This window comes from Ovis canadensis, chromosome 1 (assembly GCF_042477335.2).
Source record: "Ovis canadensis isolate MfBH-ARS-UI-01 breed Bighorn chromosome 1, ARS-UI_OviCan_v2, whole genome shotgun sequence".
Taxonomy (NCBI): Eukaryota; Metazoa; Chordata; class Mammalia; order Artiodactyla; family Bovidae; genus Ovis; species Ovis canadensis.
Window position 1 is genome coordinate 277945347 of NC_091245.1, and position 14374 is coordinate 277959720.

Consider the following 14374-nt stretch of genomic DNA (forward strand, 5'->3'; position numbering starts at 1 on the left):
TATCAGAGAGCATACTCAATTAGACTTTAATGTACCATGCAACTGCTAAGGTTGACTAAAATTAGAAACCTGGACTCAATACGGGATATAGTTTCATTTTGCTAAATAACCTTTTCTCCACCTTGTAAACAACTTTCTCCCAAGAGCAACATACAGGAGCATCAGCAGTTATTTAGATTAATATTACTTGCATTATCTAAAACAAAACTAATAATTTTAATTTATTTCCATGAGATAAAACCTACAACATTTATTAGGTTCAAGGACATAAAATTATTCTGTCAAACGGCTATAATGTTTCTAAATGTTTACTCTTCAATTCTGTACTATTTCTTGAGAAGCACCCCTACAAAGGATAGCTATTATGTTTCCACCTAAGTAGAAGCTTGGATGCCTTACTGAAGAAAACACGGAAAGCCAAAGTCAGAGCTAGAAGGGCTCCTGAATCACAGAGTACATCATGCTGACGGGGCCATGATATCTTAAATCTGCAACGACAATGGCAGATAATGGAAACAAAAGCAGTGCTCACCATATACTCAACGTTTATCCCCTACTGAACACTATGATTTTTATCTATTAGGATTTAATTTTCATAGGCACTCCATGAAGTAGGTACCACTATTTTTCATTTCTATTTCACAGATGAAGAAACCAAGGCTCAGAGTGGTTAAACAAGTCTGTATCATTTCAAAGTCTATGCTTCTAACTGCCATTTTATATTATATTATCCTTTGTGCCCATCCTAACAGTTATCAGTAGGAAATATATAGATGAGTGGTACAGCTTAGGGTAGCATAAAGACACAGGGAAACTCAACCACATTGCCTCACCAAAAGAAATTATGAAATCAAATTTAATAACTGATATAAGTAAGTAAAATCCTTGTACTACAGAATGTAATACAGAACAATTAAGAGAATGAGTGATTTCTTCAAGGATGAAAAATTATGTATTTAAAAATAATACATCTATACAAAAATAAACGGATAACTGAGTCAGCTACTGTTACTGCAAGCCCTGATTTTGTTAGTGCTGCTAAAAAATGAAGTTGAAAAGATTAAGAGTAATTATGTCAGCGATCACAGAATTTTATTGGGAAGGTGCTGGGTGGATATGAAAGAAGTTCTATGGGTCATTATGAAGAGAAAGCAGATGGGAACTAATGTCTGATAAGGAAACCAGAACACACTGGCTAAAAATCACCGGACCCAAGTCCATGCCACGACCACCACAAGGTAAAGCACCAGCTCGGCCAAAGAGGTAGCAAACAAGACAGCATTTCAAAGAAGTGAGAAACGTGTCCAGCATTAGTTTCTTTCTCCAATATTTAAGACCAATTTCTAGACCAGAAAACAGTTTTTGAGGCTATCAAATCACTTTCTGTTTGAATAAACCAGCTGTTTGAGTGCATTGCTGCAGTTTCGCCGCTACCTTGTGTCTGAGTCTTTTGCGACCCCATGGACTGTAGCCCTCCAGGCTCCTCTGTCCGTGGGGTTTCCCAGGCAGAACACTGGAGGGGGCACAAGGCTGAAAAGAATATAGAACCTGCCTCCTGACCTGGCCACTTGGTAGTCTGCAACAGAGTTTTATTCTATAATCACACATATGTCAGCCAGACTTAAAAGTGGAGTAAATGCCAGTGTGACGGTAACCTACAGTGCTGCCCAAGACCCATGATTTCCACAGCTTTCTCCCTCCCACTGGGAATGACGGAGCTACTCTCAGTGATGAAGTCAAGCGTAAGTCACAAAAATGCAAACGAGTATCATCGAAACAGGAGCGCGGAGGGTGTCAGTCAGAGCTCAGGGCTTCAGGAGAGCAGCTAAGCAGCAGTCACTAGTGTCAGGCTGCGCGCCATGCGGACGTGAAGAAAGCTCACGGACATGCTCTCCTTCGGTCTAGATAAGTGGCTTCTGCGCTGGTTCAAAACCTGTGACTTGAGGTTCTTCCTGATTGAAATAATGAACTCATATTCATTGCAAATCTATTATGTATATCTTATAAAATCTTCTCAATTTTCCATATTCGATCTAGTTGAAAGATGTGATTTGCAAGAGACATCTACCAAGGGAATGCCCAACATTAGGTATGAATGCCGTATCGTTTCAATTTAAAAATGCTTTTGCTGTCTGTAGCACTACACAACTAATTCATATTTATTAAAGTTGCTAATTTGCATACTCACATTATAAGTTATTGAATGCACACACACACACACACACACTCTCACATACACCTAAGGGTGACTGGCTCCATATTCTCCTGCTACAGTATGTTACAGAAATCATCTAGCTAAAGAAGGTTAATATATTATTTTTACTGTGAGAGACATTTATCTTACTTTTAGAAATGCACTCCAAAGGGTAGAGCAGATAAGCACATTATAAAGTGGAAAGAACATGAATATATTACAGGATTGTCTGGGTACTGGGCTGCTTCACATGTATATAATCTGTGTGACTCTGCACTTCTCAGAAGGCTTGGTTTAATGATCTGCTGTTGCCATCTTGAAATTCCCACTCATTTTTTTAAAGAGCCATTTATTTTTATTTTGCACTGAGCTTTGCAGATTATGGATCCAGTTCCATCTGGACTGAACTATGATTTCACTATTCAGTATATGTAAGGTTATTGTAAACCTCAGGCTTCTCTGGTGGCTCAGATGGTAAAGAATTTGCCTGCAATGCAGGAGACCCAGGTTCGATCCCTGGGATGGGAAGATCCCTTGGAGGAGGGAATGGCAACCCACTTCAGTATTCTTGCCTCAAGAATTCCATGGACAGGGGAGCCTGGTGGGCTATAGTCCATGGGATTGCAGAGTGTTGGACATGAGTGAGTGACTAACAGCTTCACTGCACGTCTCAGCTTCTCCCTTTGTAACACAGGGTAATATCAGATGAAAGACAGCGTGTGAAAGCAGTGAGCACTGGGTCTGGCTCACAGAACACACAGGCGAAATGAAAGAACCACAGCCGGGACGGCGCGAACTCTTGCTTCCATGAATCCAAAACATACAGAAACCACTGTAGGTCAAAATTTGGTGCTGCTGCAATTTAAATTGAATACTTACAACCCATAAATCTGTGGCGCAATTTCTAGTCTGTTCAGGTGCATGTAAAGCTCAATATCATGCTTCTTCAGTAGCTGATCCTGGATCTGGTTGACTTTAGTAACAATAGCAATTGTTGGCCCCAAATCCTGTGGTCTAGCAAAGGGGATAGGAGGCATCAGGGTTTCTTTCCCCTAAACATAGGAAAAATGGAACAGGTATTACTTCAGGGTGAAATTAACAAATATAAGGCCATGACTCTTTAAAGTATTTATCAATGGAAGCTTAAAGAAGAACCAGCGACTACTTTAACCAACTCAGGACAAACGCTTCAAATGTGGAATAATTAACTGATTGCCACATAAATGCCTGTGCTCATAAAGTAAAGGCCAAGAAAAAGCTTCTAAAATATGTTCTAGCTGTGTTCCCTTGACCAGTTTCTTCAGTGACATTCAGTCTTTTAAGACAGTTTTGGCTAGAGGTCTTCTATCTAGTCTCTCTGTGTGTAGCCAGTGCGCCTCAGCAGCCACAGCACCTAAGTGAACACTCTGAGGGAAACATGCTTCTTGTGGCACAAGAATTAAACATGAAAAAAACAACAACAGTAATTGAAAACTGTCTTACTTTGAGCTCTTAAACAAACAAAAAAAAGAAGTCAAGAAATAAAGTACGCTGATACTAAAATAGGAGGCTTTCTCTGAGTGTCCGCTGATCAATTTCAACAGCTGGGCAGACGGTGCTCTGTGACAACCTAGAGAATGGGAAGGGGCGACAGGTGAGGGCAGGAGAGTCACGATGGAAGGCGCATGTGCATGCTTTTGTGTGGCAGAGACCAGCACAACACTGTAGGGTAGGTGCCCTCCAGTTAAAAAAAAAAAAAAAAAAAACAAAAACTTAAAGAAAAAAAAACCCAGCTAGGTAGAAAGATTTTTAAATTCTCCAGATCAAAAGTGTAGCTGACTTAAAAGAAATCTACACAGGCAGTACAACTTCCCTTCCTGCCACCCCATACCCTGTACAGAAAGACAGATCTCTAACTCTGTAATGCTTTCATGGAAACTTCAGCTACCCCCTCAAGTCTGATGACCAGTCAAGTCAGTTCAGCTGCGCAGTCTGTCTGACTCTCTGCGACCCATGGACTGCAGCACGCCAGGCCTCCCTGTCCATCACCAACTCCCGGAGTTTACTCAAACTCATATCCATCAAGTCAGTGATGCCATCCAACCATCTCATCCTCTGTTGTCCCCTTCTCCTCCCGCTTTCAGTCTTTCTGAGCATCAGGGTCTTTTCCAATGAATCAGTTCTTGGCATCAGGTGCCCACAGCATTGGAGCTTCAGCTTCAGCATCAGTCCTGCTGATATACCCTAATATCCTATACCTGGCCTTTCTTCTGATGGTCAGGCCCCAAGTTCTGCCTCTCTGCAGCTGCGCTCCCTCTCTCAATGGCCGCCTGTTGCTCATCCTCAGGTTCCTTCTCGAGCTCACGTTGTTCGCTCTATTTCGCGAGTGCTGCTTTTCCACATGGTTCTGGTGTCAGCTGAACTCCTACTTATATAGTTCCCTGAGTGAGCTTAGTCATTCACAGTGCTACAGTCAAAATTCTTTTTGCAAAGATTTTCTAATCTGTATTCATATCTAGAACTCTAGGCCACCTGCCATAGGCTCAAACGTTGGTGAAGAACCTTAGACAGCCCAAAGGTTTCAAATCCAGTAGGCCCACATCAGTGCTCATCATCTGCTCACACACTTGTTCATGCTTTCCCACGCCTAAAGCAACACATCCTCCAGTAAGAACACCCAGTTCGCTGATTTTAGCTCCTCAGAACCACGCAGCGTACTTCTGTATCTGCTGCTTCTCTGCCTGGAACCACCTGATTCGGGGACCGAGTTACTCCTTCCCTCCTGCTTTAAATCCATCTTGCAAACTGTCTGGTAATCTACGTAACCTAGGTATTAGACTGTACCAGATCACCTTCCTTACACTTTTAATTTTTTTTTTCCTTTTCTGGTAATGCCTTGCTGTATGTGGGATCTTACTCCCCAATCAGGGATCAAGCCCATGCCCCTGCAGCAGAAGCATGGAGTCCTGATTACTGGATCACAAGGGAAGTCGCTCCTTCAGTTCAGTGCAGTCTCTCCGTCGTGTCCAACTCTTTGCGACCTCATGGACCGCAGCACGCCAAGCCTCCCTGTCCATCACCAACTCCCAGAGCTTGCTCAAACTCATGTCATTGAGCTGGTAATAACATCCAATCACCTCCTTCTCTGTTGCCCCCTTTGCCTGCCTTCAATCTTTCCCAGCATCAGGGTCCTTTCCAGTGAGTCCGCTCTTCGCATCAGGTGGCCAAAGTATTGGAGCTTCAGGTTCAGTATCAGTCCTTCCAATGAATATTCAGGACTGGTCTCCTTTAGGATGGACTGGTTGGATCTCCTTGCAGTCCAAGGGACTCTTAAGAGTCTTCTCCAACAACACAGTTCAAAAGCATCAATTCTTTGGCAATCAGCTTTCTTTATGGTCCAACTCTCACATTCACACATGACTACTGGAAAAACCATAGCCTTAACTAGACAGACCTTTGTCAGCAAAGTAATGTCTCTGCTATTTAATATGCTATCTAGGTTTGTCATAGCTTTGCTTTCAAGGAGCAAGCGTCTTTTAATTTCATGGCTGTAGTCACCATCTGCAGTGATTTTAGAGCCCCCAAAATCAGCCCCCCCAAATAAAGTCTGTCACTGTTTCCATTTTTCCCCATCTATTTTCCACGAAATGACAGGACCGAATGCCACGACCTTAGTTCTTGAATGAGTTTTAAGCCAGCTTTTTCACTCTCCTCTTTCACCCTCATCAAGAGACTCCTTAGTTCCTCTTCGCTTTCTGCCATAAGGGTGGTGGCATCTACATATGTGAGGTCATTGCTGTTTCTCCCGGCAATCTTGATTCCAGCTTGTGCATCATCCAGCGTGGCATTTTGCATGATGCACTCTGCATAGAAGTTAAATGAGCAGGGTAACAATATACAGCCTTGACGTACTCCTTTCTCAATTCTGAACCAGTCTCTGTTCCATGTCTGGTTCTAACTGTTGCTTCTTGACCTGCATACAGATTTCTCAGGAGGCAGGTAAGGAGGTCTGGTATTCTCATCTCTTTAGGAATTTTCCACAGTTTGATGTGATCCACATACTCAAAGGCTTTAGCAAAGTCAATGAAGCAGAAGTACATATTTTACTGTAATTCTCTTGCTTTATCTATGAGTCAGTGGATGTTGGCAATTTGATCTCTGGTTCCTCTGCTTTTTCTAAATCCAGCTTGAACATCTGGAAATTCTTGGTTCACATACAGTTGAAGCCTGGCTTGGAGAAGTTTGAGCATTACTTTGCTAGCATGTGAGGTAAGTGCAGCTGTGTGGTAGTTAGAACATTCTTTGGCATTGCCCTTCTTTGGAACTGGAATGAAAACTGACCTTTTCTGGGTGACTTTCTGAATTTTCCCAATTTGCTGGCATACTGAGTGCAGCACTTTCACAGCATCATTTTTTAGAATCTGAAATAGCTCAACTGGAGTCCCATCACCTCCACTCACTCTGTAGTGATGCTTCCTAAGGTCCACTTGATTTTCACCCCAGGATGTCTGGCTCTCGGTGAGTGATCACACCATCATGGTTATCTGGGTCATGAAGATCTTTTTTGTACAGTTTTTCTGTGTATTCTTGTCACCTCTTATCTTCTGCTTCTGTTAGGTCCATATCATTTCTATCCTTTATTGTGCCCATCTTTGCATGAAATGTTCCCTAGCTATTTTAATTTTCTTGGCGAGATCTCTAGTCTTTCCGATTCTATTGTTTTCCTCTATCACTTGGCGCTGATCACTGAGGAAGGCTTTCTTCTCTCTCCTTGCCATTCCCTGGAACTCTGCATTCAGATGAGTGCCTCTTTCCTTTCCTCCTTTGTCTTTAGCTTCTCTTCTTTTCACGCCTCTTTGTAAGCCCTCCTCAGACAACGACTTTGCCTTTTTGCATTTCTTTTTCTCGGGGATGGTTTTGATCGCTGCCTCCTGTACGACGTTAAAAATCTTTGTCCAGAGTTCTTCAGGCACTCTATCAGACCTAGTCCTTGAATTTGTCATTTCTACTGCATGACCATAAGGGGTTTGATTCAGGTCTTACATGGACGGTCTAGTGGCTTTCCTACATTCTTCAATTCAACTCTGGGTTTTGCAATATGGAGTTCATGAACTGAGCCCCAGTCAGCTCCCTGTCTTGTTTTCACTGACTGAACAGAGCTTCTCCCGAAGAAGGCAATGGCAGCCCACTCCAGTGCTCTTGCCTGGAGACTCCCAGGGAAGGCGGAGCCTGGTGGGCCGCCGTCTACGGGGCCGCACAGAGGTGGACACGGCTGACGCGACTCAGCAGCCGCAGCAGCAGCAGAGCTTCTCCATATTCAGCTGCAAAGAGCTTGAATCAATCTGATTTCGGTATTGACCACCTGGTGACGTCCATGTGTACAGTCTTCTCCTGTTGTTGGAAGAGGGTGTTTGCTATGACCAGTGTGTTCTCTTGGCAAAACTCTGTTATCCTTTGCCCTGTTTCATTTTGTATTCCCAGGCCAAATTTGCCTGTTACTCCAGGTATCTCTTGACTTCCTACTTTTGCATTCTAGTCTCCAGTGACGCAAAGGACATCTTTTTTGGGTGTTAGTTTTAGAAGGTCTTGCTGTGTCTGACTCTTTGCAACCCCATGGACTATAGCCTACCAGGTTCCTCCGTTCATGGGATTTTCCAGGCAAGAATACTAAAGTGGGTCACCATTTCCTTCTCCAGGAGATCTTCCCAACCCAGGGACTGAACCCAGGTCTCCCGCTTCCCTGGTGGTTCAGAGGTTAAAGTGTCTGCCTCCAATGCAGGAAACCTGGGTTTGATCCCTGGATTGGGAAGATCCCCTGGAGAAGGAAATGGCAACCCACTCCAGTATTCTTGCCTGGAGAATCCCATGGACGGAGGAGCTTGGTAGGCTACAGTCCACAGGGTCACAAAGAGTTGGACGCGACTGAGTGACTTCACTTTCACTTTCTCCCGCATTGTAGGCAGACACTTCACCGTCTGAGCCACTGGACACCTGCAGCTCTTCACAGAACCATCCACCTTCAGCTTCTTTGGCATTAGTGGTTGGGGTATAGGCTTGGATTACTGTTATGTTGAATGACTTGCCTTGGAAATGAACAGATATCAATCATTCTGTTGTTTTTGAGACTGCACCCAAGTACTGCATTTCAGACTCTTCTGTTGACTATGAAGTCTACCCCATTTCTTCTGTGGGATTCTTGCCCACAGTTGTAGCTGTAATGGTCATCTGAATTAAATTTGCCCATTTCAATCCATTTTAGTTCACTGATTCCTAAAATGTCCATGTTCACTCTTGCCACCTCCTGTTTGACCACTTCAATTTACCTTGATTCACAGACCTAACATCCCAGGTTCCTATGCAACAATGACCTTTACAGCATCGGACTTCACTCCTATCACCAGACACGCCCACAACCAGGCGTTGTTTCCGCTCTGGCTCAGCCTCTCCATTCTTTCTGGACTCACTTCTCCACTCTTCTCTAGTAGCATACTGGCCAGCTGCTGACCTGGCGAGTTTACCTTTCAGGGTCCTATCTTTTTGCCTTTTCATACAAGTCACAAGATGGCAGAGTCCCTCCTTAGACATTTTTTAGAAGGCCTCATTATTTTCACTCCAGGAAAAACAAAACAATCCAAACTCTTTAGCCAGGTGGGCAGTCTTGCCCTCACGTGGTCAGCCTGCTCTCACTGTGCCTGCAGAGACCCTGGTCTGCCATTCTTTACGTGAAGCATCCCTCCCAGGGTTTCCCCTGACGGGCCCCCACGTGTACTGTCAGATTTGGCTCAAGTGTCCAGTCCCAGTTCAGTCCGTCTTCCCTGCTTTGCTACTTCTCTGCCTCCTAAACTGTGAGATCTCTAAAAGGAGTATCAGCTTTTTGTCACTGGACCAGATTCAGTGACATAAAGAAGGTAAAGCTCTTGCCTGCACCATTTGGAAGAAAGAACTACACAGAAAAAAAGCCTGGAATTCACCCTAGAGTCGTGACTAGGCAGGGTGGCAGAAAGCTCAGGAGAGAGGAGGGGGGTGCTTGTTAAGGACAGAGGAGGCTTATGGGAAGGGGTTCCATCTGGCTGCCCAGCATCATTTCCAGTCTTAAAATGAAACACAGCCCTTTGGACTTTCTACAGTGCCTGCCCTAGCGTACTTAGGTCCAAAGGTCAGAAGACTACGTTAATATTTAGAGCTCAACTCGTTGCTAATGTGAAAGGGAAACCTCCATATTGCCATCATTTGCTATAAAAACAGTACATCCAAGAATCTTTTTTCTGATTTTGTAACATCCAGTATACTCTCCTCAAATAACAGGATACTTTAACTTGAAAAGATTCCCCTAACAGAATACTTCATTAGGTTGGTGCAAAAGTATTCGCAGTTTTGCATTATTGAACCTTGCCATTTGATATGTATTTAAATAAATATGGTTATGGTATGTATACATTATTTTAGCGTGTCTTTTTCACTTTATGTTTTTATGCTAACGATATTAATTGCTGGGTATTTACATTTATTTCATTTTAGACTAAGAGAATGATAGGAGTAAGGACTTTACATGTGGTGCTAGTGGTAAAGAATCCATCTACCAGTGCAGGAGATGCAAGATACCCAGGTTCAATCCCTGGGTCGGGAAGATCCATCCTCTGGAGATGACGGCACCTGCTCCAGTACTCTTGCTTAGAAAATCCCATGGACAGAGGAGCCTGGTAGACTACAGTCCACGGGGCCGCACAGAATCAGACACCACTAAGCACACACACACGGAAATGCTGTTAAGACAAAACGCAAATCTGATCGATTCTCTTATTTGAGTTCCAAGTGAGGTGTAAAGCAGTGAAGACAACTCACAGCACCAACAGTGCATTTGGCGCAGGAACTGCGAACCAACATACAGCACAGTGGTGGTTCCGGAAGTTTTGCAAAGGAGGTGAGAGCCTAGATGATGAGGGCATACTGGCTGGCCATCAGAAGCTGACAGTGACCACCAGCCAGCCCGTTTCTCTTGCGTCTCCAGCACTGGCAGGCGGGCTCTTTACCACTGCTGCCACCTGGGAAGTCCAAGCGCCTCATCAGTCATCCACAAAGCAAAAAAAAATCCATTGCTTTGAAGTGTCGTCTTTTCTTTTTCTATGGAACAACAAACCATTTCTGAGACAAAAAAGTGTACTTTATATGACCACCAGTGATGCCCAGCTCAGTGGCTGGACCGAGAAGCAGCCCCAGGCGCTCTCCTAAGCCAAACCTGCACCAACAACGGTCATGGCCGCTGTTTGGTGGTCTGCTGCCAGCTGGCCCACTACAGTGTTTTGAATCCTGTGCAGTCATTATATCTGAGAAGTATGCTCAGTAAATCAGTGAGATGCACCAAGAATTGCAATGCCTGCAGCCAGTACTGGTCAACAGAAAGGGCCCAGTTCTTCTCCATGACAATGCCCAACTGCATGCCACACAACCAGCGCTTCAAAAGTGGAATGAATTGGACTAGGAACTTTTGCCTCACCCACCATATTCACTTGACCTCTCACCAACAGACTACGACTTCGCCAACCATCTCAACAATTTTTTGCAAGGAAAATGCTTCCACAACCAGCTGAAGGCAGAAAATGTTTTCCAAGAGTTTGCTGAATCCCAAGGTATGGAATTTTATGCTTCAGAAATAAACAAACACTTCTTGTTGGCAAAGATGTGTTGATGAATAAAGTTGTGTTTGACCCTGATTATAATGATTTAAAATTGCCAGTTAGAAAACGCAATTACATTTGCACCAACCTAATATAATAAAATGTGTTAAATTTAAAAATCTTGAAAGCACTCTCTCTGGTCATTTAAATGCTAAACAGCATAGCATACCTAATAGGAAAATTGAAACAATAAAGATAGAGTTAATGAAAAACACTGATCTTCAGGATTTCTTATGATAAAGAATGCTACCTACATTGAACATAAAGCTGCCTCACCTCATTTGATGAGACAAACACAATGACCAATAGAACTAGAGAACTTTCTAACCACTTCTCAGTGGCAGGCACAGTGTTTTACAGATCAGCGCCAGGCCACAAAGTGAGTGACACAGTGAGACAACGGTTTCACACCACCATGCAAACCAACACAGCACTTCCTTCATCACGGAAGGCTTATAAAAGGAACGTCACTGAACGGGGTGGCATGCACCGTGATATAACTGAATTTTCCATGGAATTAGAAGACCTGAAAGAGGGATATAATAATTTCTCAACCTTCTTCTTTAAAAGATGACAGAATCATGAAACAGAAGACAAAAGGTAGGATGAAAAGGGAGTCATGAGATATGCTTTCTAGGGACACAGGAGGCACTGATACACACAAGTAACGGATACCGACTCTCAGAGGGCATGTCCATGTGTTCTCTGATTAAGTGTCTTTGTGTAGTCTTAGAAGGCGATGGCACCCCTCTCCAGTACTGTTTCCTGGAAAATCCATGGACGGAGGAGCCTGGTAGGCTGCAGTCCATGGGGTCACTAAGAGTCGGACACGACTGAGCGACTTCCCTTTCACTTTTCACTTTCATGCACTGGAGAAGGAAATGGCAACCCACTCCAGTGTTCTTGTCTGGAGAATCCCAGGGACGGGGGAGCCTGGTGGGCTGCCGTCTATGGGGTTGCACAGAGTTGGACACAACTGAAGCGACTTAGCAGCAGCAGCAGCAGCAGCCATTTTCATATGATTCAGTGAAAGCAACGTGGATAAGTAAAAGTAAAAACTGGCAGCCCTCACATTTTATCATTCAGCTTCTCAGATACTCTGAATCAGTTATAAAACACAAAATGACCACTGTGTAAAACGATTATGAGGTCTATAATAAAATGTATTCAAATACTCTGCTCAAAATCTGATGTTCACGTTAAATCTATGTCTTTACCAAATCACCTGCTGAAAATACACTGTTCATCACATGTGCTTACAGCATGCTTTCCCTCTAATAATCCTTACAGAATAGAGCATGGTGATACATTGCTGGAGGAAGACTTTATCACTTAGGCTAGGACTTGACAAACTTTCTCTGCAAAAATGGTAAATGTTTGAGGCTTTCCAAGCCACACAGTCCATGCTGCAATCACCCAGCTCTGCCTTTGTAATGAGAAAGCAGCTGAAGACAGTATGTAAACAAATAGGCATGGCAGTATCCCAACAAAACTTTTTTATGGACACGGAAATTCGAGTTCCCTGTAATTTACATGTCACAAAATATTATTTTTCTTTCAATATTTTTTCAATCATTTAATAATGTAAAACCATTTTTAACTCCCAAGCTGTACAAAAACAGATGGCAGGCCAAATTGGCCTGCAGGCAGTAGTTCGTCCTCACCTCGACCAAAGGCATAGAAAGCATTAGTTATCCACCTCATTGGCTAAGAGATAAAATGAAAGAACTGAGTGATACATGGTTTCTAACCAGAATGCATTCAATTATACTAATATAAAAGAAATTAGTCACATAGAAAATAATATACCCAAAACTCTTAACACAACAGACCTTGTCAGAATAATTTGCAATTTTCCCAATATTGTGCAATAACAATGAAAAGGCCAGAATGATCCCAAAGTTAGCATATATATTTGTTTAAAATAACAGTTAATTTGGCAATTCCACTCTTAGAGATATGCCAAGAGAAATGAAAACATATGTTCACAAAGTTTGTACACAAATGTTCAGACCAACATAATTTTTAATAGTTAGAAAGTGAAAAGAACCCAAATGTCTACCGACTGATGAATGGAAAAGTAAAACGTGACACGCGTGTATGCAAGGAAACATTATTCAGCCGTGAAAAAGGATGAAGTACTGGCACACGCTGCAAGCCAAAACAGCCAGGCACAAAGGTCGCACACTGTACCATTTCACTTACACACAAGGTCTAGAATGGCAAGCTCAAAGAAACAGAGGACACACTAGTGATGCCGGATGTTCTGGGGAGGGAAATGAGGGGTGGCTGCTAGTGGGACAGGGTTTCCTTCCAGGGGGCCGAAATGTTTTGAAATTAGAAAGTGGAGATGCACACACCAACACTGTGAATCTATTAAAAAACTCTAAATTGTACATTTAAAAAGGTGAATACTATGGTATGTCATTTCACAAAAATTACAGTTAAAGAATAAAGGTGAGAGAGAGAAAGGGTAAATATTATTGCTGTTAAACATATAAATTCAACTTAGTGATGCATCAGTAAAACAACCTACTTGATACAGTTTACCTACATACTTCAGGGCCTGTCTATTCACAGCAGAGATCAAGCAGATTAATACACTTCTCATTCAAAATTTATAGCAGTTTTAAGAAATTATATTGCATGCATAATTTATACACATATAAAAGAAAGTTTCTATTTTATTTACATGAAAATTTATATATTACCTTTGTAAATCCGTCAATAATTAGAGGCATGATTTAGAACCCCAGTTCAAACTTATTTCACAGGCATTTTTATATTTTTGTTTTTATAGTGATAATAATGGCTTCTGTCTCTGATTTTACACTTTTATTTACTGAAATCATTTGTTCCCTCAAATACATTGAAAATATTTGTACTATAATTACCTTTTGACCATCATGCTCAAAAGTAGAAAACCAAGGTTCAGCAGTTTCCATAAGCTGTGAGAACATTGCACTAAAAATCAGAAAAATAATATAATGCTAATGTTAAATCTTCATTAAGGTAAAAATAGCATAAAAAATAAAAATAACCATAAAGTTTTTGTACTTACTAGGCATCATGTTCCAGATATTCAGGGTTCAGGAGAGTCTTCATTTCCTCACTAAAAACAGCAATGCAAGCGATCAGAATGTGTAATTTTTTAATAGAAAAAGATGCAGAGGTTGCCTTATCTATACTCTAAGCCAGCTTTCATATAATGTGTAAAGGAAAAAACATGAGCCTTTTTTAAATAAAAACAGCAACTCTATTAACATATGAAATGTTTCTTTCTACAAAGATCGAAAACAAATTAGTTCCCTGTCTCTACCACAGTGATGTAACTATCTAATTATTCCAAATAACAAATGCTGAATGTGACAATACATTCTTTGAATGTGCCTGATCTAGAATCAACTGATTGCTCCACAATCTATCACTTATCCAAATGAAACAAGAAAATATGTAATTACTGGTCATAGATCCCGTATCAAAACATTGATTTATTTTCCTTCAGTGGCTTCTACTTTTAATATGT

General features: G+C 42.1%; 1 protein-coding gene across 25 annotated transcripts in view; it reads right to left on the minus strand.

Moving 5' to 3' along the window:
• Nucleotides 1-14374, minus strand: part of TBC1D5 (TBC1 domain family member 5) — a 593981-nt gene that overhangs the window by 224779 nt on the left and 354828 nt on the right. For all 25 annotated transcript variants that reach the window (XM_069568828.1, XM_069568958.1, XM_069568921.1 and 22 more), the window contains 3 exons: nucleotides 13910-13960; nucleotides 13743-13812; nucleotides 3074-3246 (listed from right to left, as the gene is read on the minus strand). In XM_069568828.1, the coding sequence (XP_069424929.1) occupies nucleotides 3074-3246; nucleotides 13743-13812; nucleotides 13910-13960 (294 nt within the window). The remainder of the gene's footprint in view (nucleotides 1-3073; nucleotides 3247-13742; nucleotides 13813-13909; nucleotides 13961-14374) is intronic.